The 19786-nt window shown below is 36.8% G+C and overlaps 1 protein-coding gene across 4 annotated transcripts in view; it reads right to left on the bottom strand.

Moving 5' to 3' along the window:
- Positions 1-19786, bottom strand: part of BLTP3B (bridge-like lipid transfer protein family member 3B) — a 102610-nt gene that overhangs the window by 7681 nt on the left and 75143 nt on the right. For all 4 annotated transcript variants that reach the window (XM_032171007.2, XM_032171006.2, XM_032171008.2 and 1 more), the window contains 7 exons: positions 14560-14753; positions 12733-14237; positions 12275-12450; positions 5778-5920; positions 4862-5012; positions 2702-2955; positions 2288-2396 (listed from right to left, as the gene is read on the bottom strand). In XM_032171007.2, coding sequence (XP_032026898.1) covers positions 2288-2396; positions 2702-2955; positions 4862-5012; positions 5778-5920; positions 12275-12450; positions 12733-14237; positions 14560-14753 — 2532 coding nt within the window. The remainder of the gene's footprint in view (positions 1-2287; positions 2397-2701; positions 2956-4861; positions 5013-5777; positions 5921-12274; positions 12451-12732; positions 14238-14559; positions 14754-19786) is intronic.

A 19786-nucleotide genomic window follows, 5' to 3' on the forward strand; every position in this document is an offset into this window, starting at 1 on the left:
ATTTCATATGGAACCAAAAAAGAGCCCACATAGCCAAGACAATCCTAAGCAAAAAGAACAAAGCTGGAGGCATCACGCTATCTGACTTCAAACTATAATACAAGGCTACAGTAACCAAAACAGATACATAGATCAGTGGAAGGTAACAGAGGCCTGACAAATAACACCACACATCTACAACCATCTGATCCTTGACAAACCTGACAAAAACAAGCAATAGGGAAAGGATTCCCGATTTAATAAATGGTGCTGGGAAAACTGGCTAGCGTTAGGTAGAAAGCTGAAACTGGATCCCTTCCTTACCCCTTACACAAAAATTAACTCAAGATGGATTAAAGACTTAAATGTAAAACCTAAAATCATAAAATCCCGATTAGAAAACCTAGGCAATACCATTCAGAACATAGGCAGGCATGGGCAAAGACTTCATGACTAAAACACCAAAAGCAATAGTAACAAAAGCCAAAATAGACAAACGGGATCTAATTAAAGAGGTTCTGCACGGCAAAAGAAACTATCATCAGAGTGAACAGGCAACCTACAGAATGGGAGAAAATTTTTGCAATCTATCCATCTGACAAAGAGCTAATATCCAGAATCTACAAAGAACTTAAACAAATTTACAAGAAAAAAAATCAAACAACCCCATCAAAAAGTGGGCAAAGGATATGAATAGACACTCCTCAAAAGACATTTATGCAGCCAACAGACGTATGAAAAAATGCGCATCATCACTGGTCATCAGAGAAATGCAAATCAAAACCACAACGAGATACCATCTCACGTCAGTTAGAATGGCGATCTTAAAAAGTCAGGAAACAACAGATGCTGGAGAGGATGTGGAGAAATAGGAAAACTTTTACACCATTGGTGGGAGTGTAAATTAGTTCAACCACTGTGGAAGACAGTGTGGCAACTCCTCAAGGATCTAGAACTAGAATTACCATTTGACCCAGCAATCCCATCACTGGCTATATAGCCAAAGGATTATAAATCATGCTACTATAAAGATATATGCACACATATGTTTATTGCAGCACTATTCACAATAGCAAAGACTTGGAACCAACCCAAATGTCCATTAATAATAGACTGGATAAAGAAAATGTGGCACATATACACCATGGAATACTATGCAGCCATAAAAAAGGATGAGTTCATGTCCTTTGCAGGGACATGGATGAAGCTGGAAACCATCATTCTGAGCAAACTATCCCAAGGACAGAAAACCGTATACCGCATGTTCTCACTCATAAGTGGGAGCTGAACAATGAGAACACATGGCCACAATGAGGGGAGCATCATACACCAGGGCCTGTTGAGGGGTGGGGGGCTGGGGGGAGGGATAGCATTAGGAGAAATACCTAATGTAAATGACGAGTTGATGGGTGCAGCAAACCAACATGGCACATGTATACCTATGTAACAAACCTGCACGTTGGGTACATGTACCCTAGAACTTAAAGTATAATAATAATAATAATAATAATAATAATAAAAAGAAAGTGTCACTATGAAGACAGGTGAGAGAACAATGGAAGGATGAATAAAATCCACATAATGATGAGCAATTCCAATGAGAAGTAACAAGGCAAGTAAGAACGTAGAGACGTGCAAGGTGCAGAGAAGTACAAGGTAAGTACCATTATAAGGAGTATAAGTAGGAAATAAAGCTAAGAAAGAGATCAACTGAGAGACATGAGTAAGATCAAAGGCCTCTCTCACTTTCTACAACATTCAAAACACATTTGTACAACAGGTACTAAACCAACTATATATGAGGTTTTTTCCAGGGTAGAGGCCAGTACATATATAGATGATACTTTATTACAATGTACTGAAGGTGTCCCTCAATCTTCCACTACTACATGTGTATATACATATAAGAAATATAGTAAGTGAAAAGAAACAATCAGTATGCAAATAATTTAATTTCCAAATTTGAGTAGGTGTTCATTTAAATGGGTTTTCATCAGCCGGGCGCAGTACCTCGCATCTGTAATCCCAGCACTTTAGGAGGCTGAGGCGGGTGGATCACCTGAAGTCAGGAGTTTGAGACCAGCCTGGCCAACATGGTAAAACCCCATCTCTACTAAAAATACAAAAATTAACTAGGCGTGTTGACAGGCACCTGTAATCCCAGCTACTCGGGAGGCTTAGGCAGGAGAATCACTCGAACCAGGGAGGCAGAGGTTGTAGTAGGCTGAGATCGTGCCATTGCACTCCAGCCTGGGCGACAAGAGCAAAATTCCATCTCATAAATAAATAAATAGTTTTTCATATATACCTCTGATATGAAAAGAGCCATCGTCACTTCTCTCTACCACAAGATGATCAATATGTACAGTTACAGGAGCTGGTTCAAGGGATACTGTACTATTTCGGGGACTATCATCCTACAGGAAAGAAAAATAACATTGCCATATTACTTCAGGTCGGTCATATTTTTAATGAGTTAAAGATAACACATGTATCTTTATATGTTTCAGCTGATACAGCAAGAAAGCTGCCTGTTATATTTTGCCTGTTATATATTTCCTAATTTCCAAAAAAGATCTCTATATCATTTACCAAAAAAGACAAAATCATTTTAATAAATGCTGATAGAATATATTTTATAGAGAAGGCACATTCTTAGGCATGAATGAAAGTCCAGATAAGGAAAACGAACATGAAAATATAAAATTATTTATTAACATACTTTTAAATTTATTTTTGTGTTAGAAACTTGTATCTTCATTGGCATTACTGTTGCAACAGTTTCATCTTCCAAAAAATGTTGAATATTCATAAGAGAAGATGTAAGAAACTCAGTGCTGAAGTTTTCTATGTGGCACTGCAGAAATCCATTTTTTTCTGCAAGTAAAGAGTGTATTACAGCTCCAGGCCCACTTTCAAACCTCAGAGAAATCTCCGGAGAGGATTTGGAATGAATTACAGCTTTCTGATCGGAACCTAAGGAAAATGAACATACAAAAATGTTTGTAGCATTATTCATTAATATTACAATTATGTGCCATGTAGTACATTAAAATAATACTAGTTTTATTATTTACCCCTAGTTTAAATGATATTCTATAGTACATATACAATATACGTACACACACTAATTTCAATATTTTATGGCAACTTTCTACTACAATAATGTTGATTTTTCTGTATTTTCTGTTTTTTTGATAACAAGAAAAACACGTTATGATAGTACTCAAGTGTGATACATGCCTCAGATACTTAGTGTGTGTTTGTGTAAGTAACTATACATTCAAATGTTGGCTGTGAATCAGAAACAAGTCAGACATTTAAAGTGACTCTTAAGCTATTTCTCAAGAAGTAACAAAAGCCTGAGGTTTTGTACCTTCCTCTTTAAATTGGGTCCTTAAATAACCTCATTAAATTGGGTCCTTAAATAATGGAAAAGTAAACAGAAAAGACCTCATTAAATTGTTTAAGGGAAAAGAGAGAGAGAGAGAGTGTGTGTGTGTGTGTGTGTGTATGTGTGTGTGTGTGTAAAATTATATTTACTTATGCTTGGACCCTGTCCCCCCAAAAAATTTATAGATTACCTAGAGAGGCATAAACACATAGTTTAAAAACAAATTTTAAAATTCCAATAATAGAATATCTAACTTAAAAAACACGAGTTCCTAGTGAAACCCCTGAAGTAAATTACTTGTAAACTCACACTCAGGGTAACCATTTTGCTCATTTATTTTATGCTACTTGGTTCCAAAATGAGTAAGAGGCAATATGCACATGGTATAATCTGATTAAAAAATGAGGAGACATGGAAAAAAGTAAGGATGGAAGGGAAAAGGGAAAAGTAGTTGGTAAGATTAATAACCCAAAATGCATTATTTAAATTCCTATACCAAAGGTGGACCAAAAATGAGCTCCCTAGCAAAAAAGATAAAAATATAATCAGTTTTGCAACTTACATAACCTTTAAGATAAAAACAAACTCGTCCTGGAAAGGCAAAGCTGTTTCAGTTTCTGAGGTATGAAAGTTATTTATCCCATGGGTCCTCATAAGAAGACTGCTATATCAATTCATGATGGCGTTTCAAAAATTCATAATGAGAAGATATTTTATTTTTCTTCAGCGTGGGTGTGACTAGTCTTAAACAGGTCAAATATATGCATATTTGTGAAAGGGGGAGATTTGCAAGAAATTAAAGATGTGTGTATTTATTTACACCAAGGATAGGTCTCCATTCACAATTCCAGGTGGAGAATTACTCTTGAACCTTGTATTCCAGGTACAGAATTATATTTAATTAGTGTTATTACTACTTATTAACATTCCAGAAAATAATGCAAGAGTTCAAATCTAACTCCAAAGATTTAAATATTTCAAAATTCAAATATTTTTATTTTTTAAAATAGAAGGTAAAAGAAACAGCCACAAATTGGTAATGGTTAGTGTTCTTTCCCATAGCAAGAAAAACAAGAGTGAACTTGCTGAACAAGAGAACTTACCAACAAACAACTTGATTAATGTGATTTTATTTTGCCTTTTTATCTGTCTACATCTACACACACACACATTCTCATTCCATAGAGTAAAGCCAGGAATAATTTCAAACAAAATGAGTTTTTTGGAGACGAAATAAAACAAAACAAAAATTTTCTTCATCAAAATCACTCCTCTCTACTACCCCTTATACCATGGAACTATTATGCTATATCTTCCTATTGAAGCTCCACACACTATAGAAAGAACCACAAACTACAAATAATAAGTACATGTAATTTTCCTTGAATTCAATTACAGCCAAGATAGGATTGCTGGTGAGACATATATAAAAGTTAAAACATATTAAACCATTGTATATGAAAAGTAATTAAAAAAAAAAAAACTTACCAACTGGACGATTACAAAGGTAATGCCGAAGGCTGATATTGCCTAATTGGTCTGGTGTCACCTGGTTCACTTGAAGACAGATTTCTGTATCTTCCCCTCGGATGTCAATTTCCCCATTAACACCAGTAATTTTAAATACCACAACGGACATCTATTAATGATTGCATAAATAATATTAGTATGCCAAGCAGTTCAAAACAAAATTTAAGAAATAATATAGGAAACTACCATTACCTTCTAAAAATACAAATGTGGCCTACCAGACCAAAAGTATACTACTTGTGACCTACAGAACACGTTGTTCCATGATAGTAAAAACCTTTCATTTACTTAAAAAAAAATTAGGTCACAAGGATTGTAAAATGTTTTTCATCAAAAGCTAGACATAATATATTTTTCAAGTCTCCCATAAGTATTTCACTGCATCATGAGGGCTTAAAAGAAACCATTAGCTTGGGCAACACAGTGAGACCCCATATCTACAAAAAAATGTAAAACAGCCAGGTGTGGTGGTGTGCACCTATAGTCCCAGCTACTAGGGAGGCTGGGACAGGAAGATCACTTAAGCCCAGGAGTTCAAGGCTGCAGTGGGCTATGGATACATCTCTGCACTCCAGCCTGGGCAACAGAGTGAGATCCTGTCTCTAAAAAAAATAAAATAAAAACACAAAAAGCAACACAGAAAAAAGAAAGAGCCTCCACTCCTCAACATGAATAAAACAAATTTAGAAAAGTAAAATCAAAGGAAAAAAAATTGATTGGGGGGAAGCATTTTCAAGAACAAAAGCTGCAAAATGAATTGCCCACCATCTAAGAATTCATTTTATATATGAGTGTCTCAAAATAGATACACGTCAAATATGAAATAAAGTTGGTGGCATTTATCTTCATAGAATCTCTTTGAAATGACTATTACCAGGTCATCATGATTTTCCTGAGCACCCTCTGAATTTGTACTGATGGCATCTGGAGACGTTTCACCATAATTTTGTAGGTTTGCACCAGCATTCACACTTTCTGCTGTGCCCCTGTAATTCGTAGTTGAGTTCTTTTTATTTCCTGAAATAATACAAAAGTAAATTAATAAATTAAAGTCAGTTTTACACATGATCTAACACTATGCCTATTTAACAAAAATGGACTATCCCTTCAACTCTTTCTCAAGCATTGCCTCCTTTAAAAAATGGACCAAGAAAAATTAGATTCTAATTAGTTAGCAAACAATGAACGTGCTATAATTCAGTATTTCTCAAACTGTGGTAAAAGACAATTTTTTTAAAAATCTGGTAGCCATCACAGATCAATACTTTTAAAAAATGCCATAAAAATGAATAGAAAAATTAGGTAAGAAAACCTAAAGACATACAAAACATAAGTCTCAATTTATTATTATATTCACTACTCCATAGTCAGCTTCTAACATAGTGCTTGGCAATGTGGTAGGTGCTCAATACATTATTAAATAAATGGCCCAGGGAAGATACCTGTGAATACATTTGTGGTATGAGGGGCTAATAAAGGCATTTCATAAGGGGTTCCTAACATCATCGGGGGTTAAGAAGACATCTCTGATAAAATAATATTTCCGCTCAAGTGAACAAGCCTGGGTGTGGTGGCTCACACCTGTAATCTCAGCATTTTGGAGAGAGGATCACTTGAGCCCAGGAGTTCAAGACCAGTCTGGGCAACACAGCAAAACCCCATCTCTACCAAAAATACAAAAAATTAGCCAGACGTAGTGGCACTCACCTGTGGTCCCAGCTACTCGGGAGGCTGAGGCAGAGGACCACTTGAGCCCGGGAGGTAGAGACTGCAGTGAGCCAAGATCGCACCATTGCACTGCACTCTAGCCTGGGTGACAGAGTGAGACCCCATCTCAAAAAAAAAAAGACTCCCTTTAAATTTTTTTTTTTTTTTTTTTTTAGATGGAGTCTCACTCTGTTGCCCAGGCTGGAGTGTAGTGGTGTGATCTCAGCTCACTGCAACCTCCACCTACCTCAGCCTCCTGAGTATCTGGGATTACAGGAACGCGCCACCACGCCTGGCTAATTTTTGTATTTTTAGTAAAGACGGGGTTTCACTATGTTAGCCAGGGTGGTCTTGAACTCCTGACCTCAAGTGATCTGCCTGCCTTGGCCTCCCATAGTGCTAGGATTACAGGTGTGAGCCACTGTGCCTGGCCCCCTTTAAAAAATTTTTTTTTTAATTTAAATGGAAAAGAATAATTGCAAGGAGAGCAAAAAGACTCTGAAAAACACTGAGTGGATAAAATAATGAGTGGGAAAAATAAAGCCAAGAGTTATCCTTAACCACTCTAATTAAAATTAAAAATAATAAAATAAACAGAAAGAAAAAGAGCATTCCAGAAACAGGTACAACAGACTGAGATGGAAAAGTTTATCACAGTAAAGAAAGTGAGATGAAGACTGAAACAAACTATGATCCATCTGAAGTATAATGAGTACATGGGAAAACATCAGAAAAAGTAAGCTGGAGCCACATCACACAGAGCATTGTCAGTAATGTTAAGGATTTTAATTTAATAGCCTTAAAGTAATTACAAGTTATCAGCAGTACAGTGGAAAATGACATGATCAAATCTGTGTTGTTGTTGTTTTTTCTTTTCTGTTTTTTTTTTTTTTTTTTTTAAGACAGTCTCATTCTGTCGCCCAGGCTGGAGTGCAGTGGTGCGATCTCCGCTCACTGCAGCCTCCGCCTCCTGGGTTCAAGCGATTCTCCTGCCTCAGCCTCCTGAGCAGCTGGCACTACAGGCGTGTGCCACTATGCCTGGCTAATTTCTTGTATTTTTAGTAGAGACGGGGTTTTACCATGTTAGCCAGGATGGTCTCCATCTCCTGACTTCGCGATCCGCCCGCCTCAGCCTCCCAAAATGCTGGGATTACAGGCGTGAGCCACCGCACTCGGCCAAATTTGTGTTTTTTAAAAGAGCATTTTGCCTGGCCAGGTACAGTGGCTCACACCTGTAATCCCAGTACTTTGGGAGGCTGAGGCGGGTGGATTACCTGAGGTCAGGAGTTCGAGACCAGCCTGACCAACGTGGTAAAACCCCATCTCGACTAAAAATACAAAAATTAGCTGGCTGTGGTGGCACACATCTGTAATCCCAGCTATCTGGGAGGCTGAGGAGGCAAGAGAATCACTTGAACCCAGGAGGCGGAGGTTGCAGTGAGCTGAAATCATACCACTGCACTCCAACCTGGGCGACAGAGACTTGGTATCAAAAATATATATATATTTTGGCTACAGAATAAAGAATAAACTGCAGATGGATAAGAAGAAATGTGGAAAGACTAGTTAGGGACCAGAGGTAGGCTGATAGTCCAGCTATGTGTTTATATGTGTTCATAAATATGTACATACATTCACAAATATGTATACATGCACACATGCACATACATATCTTTTTGTATACACATACCTTTGTATGTATCTGACACACCCACACACGTATATAAAAATACATAGATAAAAGCCTGGAAGCATATATACCAAAAGTTGATGGTAGTTACTTCTGCAGTGGAGAATGATATCAAGGAGACAGTAAGGGTGATACGATACTAAGGTGATATCTTCAATTTTTACTCTAGGCATTTCCATATTATCTGATTTATGGAAATGCCTAGAGTAAAAATTGAAGATATCACCTTAGTATCTCCCTTATTCTCCTTTTTAAATGAGAGAATATTCATATATTTCTTGTAAAATTAAAACAAAACAAAATACCAAGAGTCTCCTTCCAATGAAAATTAATGACCCTGACATAAAAATAAGTCACTGTCCAAAAGAACCAGGAATGTATATCATTAAAATGTTACACAGAAAGTCCACACTTTTTAAGATCCTAAAAATAGTCTACTGCTGGAATATATTCTAAGATAGTCATCAAAAATGCAGACAAAAATTTGTGAACAATAATATAATTATAGCACTTTTATAACTGATAAATTACAAACAATCTAAACATCCAACATCAGGGAAATCTTTAAAAGGCTATGGTACATTCTTATGACAATAGGCTTAAAAATATTTTCAAAGGAGTTTAAATAATATTAGAGAATACTTACAGATGATAAAAAGTAGGTTACAAGCCAAATACATAATGTGACAGCAAACATACATATATATGGGTACATACACAAATTCATAAAATAAGTAACAGCTGATATATTGTGAATGTGAGACTTTTTGGTGATTTTACTCTCCAAATTGTGGTTGTATTTTCCAAGTTTTCCACATTGAGTGGTAGTCACTTTTACTTATTATTTAATTATTAGAAATAATAAAATCACTGATGCTTTCAGATTAAGTAGGGTTATCTGCCACAAGAACATTGTTTTTGAAATATATTTTGATCACAGGACAAAAATCCTCTGTTAAGGTAGGATTTTAAATCATAAAGGGGACACAGGGGAACTAGAGCTATCTGAAATCTAGAATAGATTTTCATGACACATATTACTATCTCTTCTACATTTAAGTGATATGCTGGAAAGATTGCTATGAATTATAACAGAGTTAGACAGAGAATTTTTGTTTATGTATGGTACACATTCCCCAAGTCTAGGGAGCTAGAATAGCTTAATGGTTGGTTAAAAACTTGGGCTCATCAGTCAGACTAGCTGACAAATCTGCCTCTTACTGCTTCCTGGCTATAACTTTTGGACCAGATACCTTATTTCTTTAAGCTTTAGTTTCTAAATCTATAGAAAAGTGATCAATAATAATAACCACCTCATATGATGGTCTTAAGGATTAGATAAATTAATGTGTTTTATAGCACTTGGCAACATGACTAGGGGTGGTTTAATAAATGTTTGCTATTGTTGTTATTAAATATCATCTATCATGTAAGGTAAACTGACTAGTGTCTCCCACCAAGATAAAGTAAACTAGAATCTAGCAAAGAGATTTTTCTCTGACTTATGTAAAGAGTAAATTTTTTTAAGATGTGTTTGTGTCAGATAGAAGAGCTCAGACTTTGAAGTCTGACTAACTGGGTTCAAATGCTAAACTCTACCACTTACTAGCTGTATAACTTTGGGCAAGCTGCTTACCTCCCTAGGCTTTGTTTGCCTCACCTTTAAAATGAAGATAACAGTTCCTACCTCAATTTATTTGAAGATTAAATACATGTAAGATGCTTAAAATAGTAACTGGTATAGTAAGTCCCTAGTAAATATTAGCTTAGAATAACAAACAAGAGGCCAGGCATGTTGGCTCACACCTGTAATCCCAGCAATTTGGGAGGCTGAGATGGGAGGATCACCTGAGGCCAGGAATTCAAGATCTGCCTGGCCAGTATGGTGAAACCTCATCTCTACTAAAAATACAAACATTAGCTAGGCATGATGGTGGGTGCCTGTAATCCCAGCTACTCGGGAGGCTGAGGCAAGATAATCAGTTGAATCCAGGCGGTAGAAGTTGCAGTGAGCCGAGATCATGCCACTACACTCCAGCCCGGGCAGCAAGAAAAAAAACTACATCTCAAAAAAAAAAAAAAAAAAAAAAAGAATAACAGGAAAGACAATCCCAGTTCTGCGTACAATAATGTGACTATGGGAAATCTACTTAAAGTTCAGGAGCCTCAGTTTCCTTATCTGTAAAAGAAGGATAAGAATAAGCACTTATACCTCACAGGGTTGAGGCAATTAGGTACATAGTAGACAAGAGGCTCTAGAGCCAGAATACCTGAATTTAAACCACTAATTAGCTGTGTTACTTTGGATTCGTTATTTAACCACTCTCTGAAGATAACAGTATACTACTGATAGAATTGTGAGGTTTAAATTCATTAATATATATACAAAGCATATAGAATGGTACCAACACAAAGTAAATGCTCAATAAATGTTAGCTTCTATTATTAGAGTTGTAATTCAAATTAAAAGAACTAAACTATTTAAGCACCTGCAACAGTATGAATGCGTCCCTTCGAAATTCACGTGTTGGCAAAGTGATAGTACTAAGAGGTAGGGCCTTTAATGGGTGATCAGCCCATGAGAGCTTGCCCCTACACGAATGGGATTAAGGCCCTTACAAAAGAGGCTTCAGGTAGCTTCTCTTGACCTCCAGAGGACTGCAAAATGCAACGCTTACAATTTGATGAAGTTTGATCTTGGACTTCCCAGCCTCCAGAACTGTGAGAAATAAATTTCTGTTCTTTATAAATTACCCAGTCTGTGGTATTCTGTGATAGAACAAAACAGACACTGCTTGGCAATAAATGGTAGCTACCATTATGGTACTTACATCAATAATACATATTATACTATTACTTATTATATAGTTGTTATATTTATTATGTTACTAATTATCTAATCTAAGCTTTTCAACTAAATCAGTGGGCTTATTTCCTTTCAAACAGAAAGTAATTCAGGCCAGGCGTGGTGGCTCATGCCTGTAATCCCAGCATTTTGGGATGCGGAGGTGCACGGATCATTCGAGGTCAGGAGTTTGAGACCAGTCTGGCCAACATGACGAAACCCCATCCCTAGTAAAAATACAAAAATTAGCCAGGCATGGTGGTGCATGCCCGCAATCCCAACTACTCGGGAGGCTGAGACAGGAGAATTGCTTGAACCCAAAGGCAGAGGTTGCAGTAAGCTGAGATCAAAATACTGCACTCCAGCCTGGGCGAGAGTGAAGCTCGTCTCAAAAAAAAAAAAAAAAAAAGAAAAGAAAAAAGAAAGTAATTCATATTTGCCTCTGGTCTCCTATGTTTTTGTGTCTGCAGCAACTACTTTCTGACTATGGCCCATGCTTCTAATTCCTGTTTACAAACTCCTTAATGCCTTAATGAGGGAGATGCAACTAACACCTTCTAAGTCATTTCTAGCAGTCTTTACTGGGGCATTGGTTGTCTCTCAACAAAATGGGAAAATCATGTAGTTACACCATATACTATCATATATGTGAAAGAATCCTAATTTTGTAAATCAGTAGAATTCACCATGCAAATTAAGCCCACCTAATCAAATTTCCAAATATAGGAGTCTCTGTAATAGAGGCTGGTAGCCTTAATGTCGCCTGCTTTATGGTCTAAATGACTGCATACATATAATTGCTGGATCTCAGCCATAGAGAGGCAGGAGTATCTGGTTAAAAGAAACAATGGAACAACCATTAGAGGAAAGTTAGGTACTCTTGTACAGTCCATGTATGTATAAATAAGTCTTTTGGGGGGGCTATAATGAACAATTAGAATATATCTAAAAATAACTAAATATTATTAACAATTTACTGAATATAAGTAGAAATATTCAGTTATTTTTAGTTATGTTCAATAACTTTAAAAAGCATGGGTACAGTTAACAATTATTGAACTAAAAGCATTCCTTTTCTCCTAAGGTGTATGAATGTAATATGAATTCTTAAACCATATCATAACTTTACCTTTTTCCAAAAACATATGGCTATCACTTCCATCACTTTCTAACAACTGTTCTTCCAATATCATGCTGTCAAGTGAAATGGTATCCAATGACATTTGTGAAGAGCTTCTTTTCATATTCTTATAAGAAACACAGAGAGGAGCCAGGTTGGGTGGGCAACGTTCCTTAGGCTTTCCACTGTTAACAAAATTATTAGAAAGTTATTACATATAGAGAAAAGAATTCTATCTAAAAAATACTTCTAAGAAAATTAAAATATGTATATAGCATCCATAGCTGAAATCACATTTAAACGTATAAGCTCAAAATGTTTTCATATTTTGAAACATCTACTCTTCTACATGTTAACGATGCCATATTTTTTCATGAGTTTTTCTGCCTCAAAACAAAATACACTCATAGGCACACACACTCCACAAAATAAATTAATTTTTAAAAAGGCCAATAAAATGTTGTTACCTTAAAGATGACTGTGATTTAAGTGTTCTAACTGGGGGGGTCTCTTCTTTACTGATATCCAGGTTTTCACAGAGTGAAGCTGCTTCTGGAAGCAAATCTTCAGCTTTAAAGATGGACTCTATGGTTTCATTTCCTTTACTAGTTAAACTACTTGAAAGTATGTTTTGATTACCATCACTGTCAAATGAAAGCATATTCGAATCTTGTCTGTAGTTTAAGATACTACTTGAATCTGTATAAAATGAATCCTTTTTGTCACTTGTTTCTGATCCAATTTCTCCTGAGCCACTTCTGTAAACAAGTCCACTACTTTCATCTTCACTTATTTTCCCTAAATGTTTATCTGATAAATAGTCCATAAAAGAAATGCCTTTTTGCAGATTTGTATCACTAGCTGATTTAAAAAGCAAAGGATCCTTTAAAGGGACATGGCTAAGGTCAACACTCATAGATCTGTTGTCTGACATATGATTAACAGTTACACTTCTAATTCTATTTATATCCCTACTAATTTGTTTTCTTTTTGAAGACAAAAAATCCCCATTTTCTGTAGGCAAATAATCAGGTACCACTGGGCTCACACTTTCAGAAACAGGAGACTTAAGAGTATTTGCTTGATCCACTGGATGGAGCAAAAGAGCCAGTTCTGCACTTCTAAGTAAAATTCCAATACAAATGGATGTCTGACTAGCAGGACTGCCAGTTACAGCTTCTACATCTTTCCTTAAGTTCTCTGAAAGCAGGATAAGTGACTCATGCAGGAAAAGTAGAAGCAGATACTGGTAGTGATTAATCTGCATACTGACATGTTTATGAACGTGAACTAGGACATGAATATCTGCCTCTGACGAGGAAGAGGAAAATCTGAAAAATGTATCTGATGAAGAAGGCTTCTGACCACCATTTGTCAAAGGCTCAGACTCTGTACTATAATACTCCTTCAAGAGCTTCTTCCGCTTCAATCGGCCAGCCAGATCACTAGATTCACTTTGCGATGTATTTAGAGATACCTGATTACAAGTCTGCGGCTCTTTTTGTGACTCTGCATATCTTGTTGGTTGACAAATCCAAATGGAAAGAGGGAATGAGTCTACAAAACTTATTGGCCGTCCTTTTCCACTTTTCATCCCTTCATAATCTATCCAAAATTGAGAAAAGTACACAGCCCAAACATCCTTGGCAGCAGAAGTTTTAAGAGTGTTTTTATTCAATTGGGGAGTAATATTTCCTTTATAAATTTCATGCATTTTGGTATCTTGTTCATGAGCATGTCTCTGGAAAATTGGATGTAGAAGATTAAAATTGTCACAAGATTTGGGGAAGCTGGTATATGTTTTACTAAAAAAATCACAATCTTTAAAGTCTTGAAACAAAGCTTCCAGGTCAGCATGTCGACAGTTTGGACAGTGCCTTGTATTTGTGGCAATCATTTCAGAACTCTGAATAGAAATTGCACGTGGCTGATCTTGATGACATTCAGATTTCACTTCAGAAGGAATGACAAACTAGAAGAGAAGAAAAATTAATCTCATCCAACTGGCAAATCCACACATCTTGAAGATAAAAGAACATGACTTAGCTCAGAAATTCTTTTGCTTGACCTTTCCCCCAAAATACTACTTTCCTATTAAGACATAAAACACTAACTCTTCCCCTCAAATCTTATTAAATTGAGTAAAGGGGACTTACAATGACCACTAAGAAGAGAATCTTTTTAAAAAACATAACATGAATTAATAATCAATGTAACATACATATATGCACAAAATAAATCGTAAAATAAAAAGAACAAAATTAAATCATTACTACTACTTGTTTGTATGATACCTTTAGCATTAAACCATCAACTCGAACATCAACATGCTCGTCAGATTTTGAATTGTCATTCAACTTGTACACAGCCATGAACTGATTAAGACTCTGTTTTAAATCCAACAGAAATTGATTTAACCATAGAATGCTTCTTTCATCCACAGTAAACTGTAGTGCATTCAGCTGGCTATAGAGGTTGGGAGATGGAACTGTGGAGACAAGATGTTTTTTAAAAATTTTTAATTGGATGGTTCTAAATCTTCCCTGAGAACAAAAAATACATGTTTAGTCAGTTTTATTCTTTCTTAAGATAAAACAAATTTGCGGTATTATTTACAAAATCAAAGTGATACATGTGAATGATAAACACATTTAGATAGACAAAAAAAATTTCCCATGCCTAACTGAAAAAATGTTTTAATATTTTAAAATATCTATAACATATAAATATATAAAACATGAATATTTTGAATATATTAAATTAATCTAAAACTAACTGCATAAAACAGGAAGCACTGTTTCAATTTCTTTCCTAAGGTTGTATTTACCAAGAAGCAAACTTCTAAAAACATTACCTTCTTGATGAAGTATCACATCAAAGTGGTCCTCCATCACATATTTCTGTAGACTTTACAACCTGAATCTTATTCTATATCCTCTAAAATAAGAGAGCTAAGTTAACCAATTTCTTATGAAAGTGCTATGCTAGCAGGTTCACCTTGAAAGGAGGGACCATGCATAAATTTATTCCCCACTTTTAATCAAGGCCTATACTAGTGCTTGGAGCAATGTAAAAACCAAGTATCTCCTGAATAATAAAATGAATTCACTCTTTTTCATAGCTCTCCCAAAATAAACTAATATTTACAATTAGAGGGTATATTACTTCCTGAAATATATTTTTCTACCCTAAAAGGCATTTTGTTTTCAGAGCACCTTGAAGATCTTTTATTCTAAAAATTCAGACATATTTATTCCTACAAAAGCTAAAGTTATGCATATCTAGAGCATTTAGACTAAATTTAAGAAAAATAAATCAAAGGTGTGAGATACCAGTGGAGAGGGAACACTGTAACAATGTCCTGAATATGGTTTATTTGCTTATTTATTTATTCATTCACTTTCCTTTAAGATTCACTGAATGTCAACTACATTGTCTGTCTTACCCTAAGCACAAAGAAAACAAAAAGAAATAGGGCATGGGCCTTTTTCCTTAAAAGTTCATAGTTTATTACATGAGACAGATACAAACAGAGAAAAATTACAGTTTAAGTCTATCAGAGACATGCAGTTGTGAAGTGGAGGTGCTTCCTTTTGGGAATAGAAATAAAGTGGGTGCTGCAGAGACTGCATCACACTCTGGAAGGGAAGGAAGGAGAGGGAATATCTCAACGTAGACTGATTGATGATGGCAGTCACACAGTAGACTAGGGAGCAAATGCTGCCCAAGAGCTAGAGCACAGAAAGAACCCTGAGAGCAGATGTGGGACTGAAAAAGGAACCCAGGACACTAAGCAGTAGAAAGATCTATATGCAGGGCCGGCACAGTGGCTCACGCCTGTAATCCCAGCACTTTGGGAGGCCGAGGCGGGCGGATCACGAGATCAGGAGATCGAGACCATCCTGGCTAACATAGTGAAATCCCGTCTCTACTAAAAATGCAAAAAATTAGCCGGGTGTGGTGGCGGGCGCCTGTAGTCCCAGCTACTGGGGAGGCTGAGGCAGGAGAATGGTGTGAACCCAGGAGGCGGAGCTTGCAGTGAGCCGAGATCGCGCCACTGCACTCCAGCCTGGATGACAGAGCAAGACGCCATCTCAAAAAAAAAAAAAAGAAAGAAAGATCTATATGCAGTTTCCAACAGAAGTCTACTTATAAAATAGATTAGTATGTAGTTAATAATACTTAAAAGCAGCTTGTAGAAACTTTGAATATTCTGATATCACAAAGGGAAAGAAGCAGGGTGCAAATTAAGTATATAAAAGAAATACATGCATTAAAAACAAGACTAACAACACTATACTTATTGCTACGGGTTGAATTGTGTCCCTCCAAAATTCATTTACTGAAATTCTATCCCCCTGTAGCTCAGAATGTATTTGGAGCTAAAGCCTTTAAACAGACAATTATGGTAAAATGAGTTCACTGGATGGGCCCTAGTCCATTATGACTCATATCCTTATAAGAGCAGAACAGGAGGGACACACACACACACACACACAGAAGGAAGACCATGTGAAAACAAAGGGGGAAGATGACCATCTACAAGGAGAGCAGTCTCAGAAGAAATAATCCTGCTGAAGTCTTCATCTTGGACCTCTAGCCTCAGAACTGTGAGACAATAAATTTCTGTTGTTTAAGCCACCTAGTCTGTGGTATTTGTTATAGCAGCCCTAACAAATGAATATACTTACATTTGAGCAGATGTCTAAAACTGCAAGTGTACAAGCATTGTTTTGGCTTTTTCTTCTCTATTGGTAAAATACAACGTGTACGTTACTTTCACAATAGTAAAAGGAAAGTTAAGAGATTATAAAAGTTGGATCATTTAGTATTGTTCAAAACAGAGATAATGAAGAATGAAAATTATCTACATGAGGGTGCAACATACTATATTCTCTACTTTTGTTTATTTTTGAAAATTTCTCTAAGAAAACATTAAATTAAAAAACAGTTAAACATAATCTAGCAATTTCACTACCAGGTATCTACAGGGGTCAAGTTTAAAATGCAAGGAAGGAATTTTGTAACTTTTTTCAGAAAAAAGAAGTACAGATTATAGAATGAGATTATAATTCCTTTGCTACATGCTAACAAAGCTTGTATAAATAAGCCCGGATGGCTGGGAGTGTTGGCTCATGTCTGTAATCCCAGCGCTTTGGGAGGCCAAAGCAGGAGGATAGCTTGAGCCCAGGAGTTTGAGACTAGCCCAGGCAACAGAGTGAGATCTTATTATATCTACAAAAAATTTAAAATTAGCTGGACATGATGGCTCATGCCTACAATCCTAGCTACTAGCGAGGCTAAGGTGGGAAGGTCACTTGAGTCCAGGAGTTTGATACAGCAGTGAGCCACGACTGTGCCACAGTACTCCAGCCCAGGCACAGAGTGAGACTGTGTCTCAAAAAAATTGAAAAGAATTAAAAAAAAAAAAAAAAAAAAAAAAACAGCTTAGAAGTCATAAATACTGGTAACTACTCTTAACTCTGAAGAAAAATTACTTGTTCAGGGACAAGGTGGCAGGCGGGAGGCAGGACTAGTTTGCAGCTCCAACTCGGATGGACATAGCAGTGTGTGGAGGCTCACATAGTGAATTTTTGCTCCAGAATCACTACAGGAATAAATCAGGAAAACTGAGAGGACCCATAGACCCTCTGAAGGAAGCAGATTGCTCCTGCAGGACCTGAGAGACAACCCAAATACTGTGCTGGTACTCACGGTTGAGCCACAGATGGTTCACATCACAGAACTCTGTGCAGACAACCCCCAGTACCAGCCCAGAGCCTGGTAGACTTGCTGGGTGGCTAGATCCAGAAGAGAGAGAACAATCACGACAGCTTGGCTCTCAGAATCCACACCCATAGGAAAAAAGGGAGAATACCAGCCAGGCACAGTGGCTCACACCTGTAATCCCAGCACTTTGGGAGGTCAAGGTGGGTGGATCACCTGAGGTCGGGAGTTCAAGACCAGCCTGACCAACACAGAGAAACCCTGTCTCTACTAAAAATACAAAATTAGCCCGGTGTGGTGGCAGGCACCTGCAATCCCAGCTACTCAGGAGGCTGAGGTGGGAGAATCACTTGAGCCCAGGAGACAAAGGTTGCAGTGAGCCTAGATTGTGCCATTGCACTCCAGCCTGGGCAACAAGAGTGAACTCTGTCTCAAAAAAAAAAAAAAAAAAGAAAGAAAGAAAGAAAAGAAAGAAAAAAGGGAGAATACCACTTCGAGGGAACATGCCATGGGACAAAAGAATCTGAACAACAGCCTTCAGTCCTAGACATTACCTCTGAGAGAGCCTACCCAAATGAGAAAGAACCAGAAAAACAACTCTGGTAATATGACAAGACAAGGTTCTTTAACACCTCCAAAAAAATCACAATAGCTCACCAGCAACGGACCCAAACCAAGAAGAAATCCCTGATTTACTTGAAAAAGAACTCAGGAGGCTAGTTATTAGGCTAATCAGGGAGGCACCAGAAAAAGGCAAAGCCCAATGTAAGGAAATCCAAAAAATGATACAAGAAGTGAAAGGAGAAATATTCAAGGAAATAGCATAAATAAAAACCAATCAAAACTTCAGGAACAGACACACTCATAGAAATGCGAAATGCTATAGAAAGTCTCAGGAATAGAATTGAACAAGTAGAAGAAACAAATTCAGAGCTCGAAGACAAGGTCTTTGAATTAACCCAATCTGACAAAGACAAAGAAAAAAAGAATAAGAAAACATGAACAAAGCCTCCAAGAAGTCTGGGATTATGTTAAACGACCAAATCTAAGAATAATTGGTGTTCCTAAGGAGGAACACTAATCTAAAAGTTTAGGAAACATATTTGGGGGAATAACTGAGGAAAACTTCCCTGACCTTGCTACAGACCTAGACATCCAAATACAAGAAGCACAAAGAACACCTGGGAAATTCACCACAAAAAGATGATTGCCGAGGCTCATTGTCATCAGATTATCTAAAGTTAAGACAAAGGAAAGAATCTTAAGAGCTGTGGGACAGAAGCACCAGGTAACCTATCAAGGAAAATCTATCAGATTAATAGCAGGTTTCTCAGCAGAAACCCTAGAAGCTAGAAGGGATTCTGGCCCTATCTTCAGCTTCCTCAAACAAAACAATTATCAGCCAAGAATTCTCTATCTAGTGAAACTAAGCTTCACATATCAAGTAAAGATACACTGTTTTTCCGAAAAACAAATGCTGAGAGAATTCACCACTATCAAGCCACCACTACGAGAAATGCTAAAACAAGCTCGAAATCTTGAAACAAATCCTGGAAACACAACAGAACCTCTTTAAAGCGTAAATTTCAGAGGATCTATAAAACAAAAATACAATTAAAAAAAAAAAAAGGTATGCAGGCAACAAATAGCATGATGAATGGAATGGTACCTCACGTCCCAATACTAACATTGAATGTAAGTGGCCTAAATGCTCCACTTAAAAGATACAGAACTGCAGGATAAGAATTCACCTGTTGTGGGAAGTCAGGGACCCTGAATGGAGGGACCGGCTGG

This window comes from Hylobates moloch, unplaced genomic scaffold, assembly GCF_009828535.3.
Source record: "Hylobates moloch isolate HMO894 unplaced genomic scaffold, HMol_V3 SCAFFOLD_12, whole genome shotgun sequence".
Classification (NCBI taxonomy): domain Eukaryota; kingdom Metazoa; phylum Chordata; class Mammalia; order Primates; family Hylobatidae; genus Hylobates; species Hylobates moloch.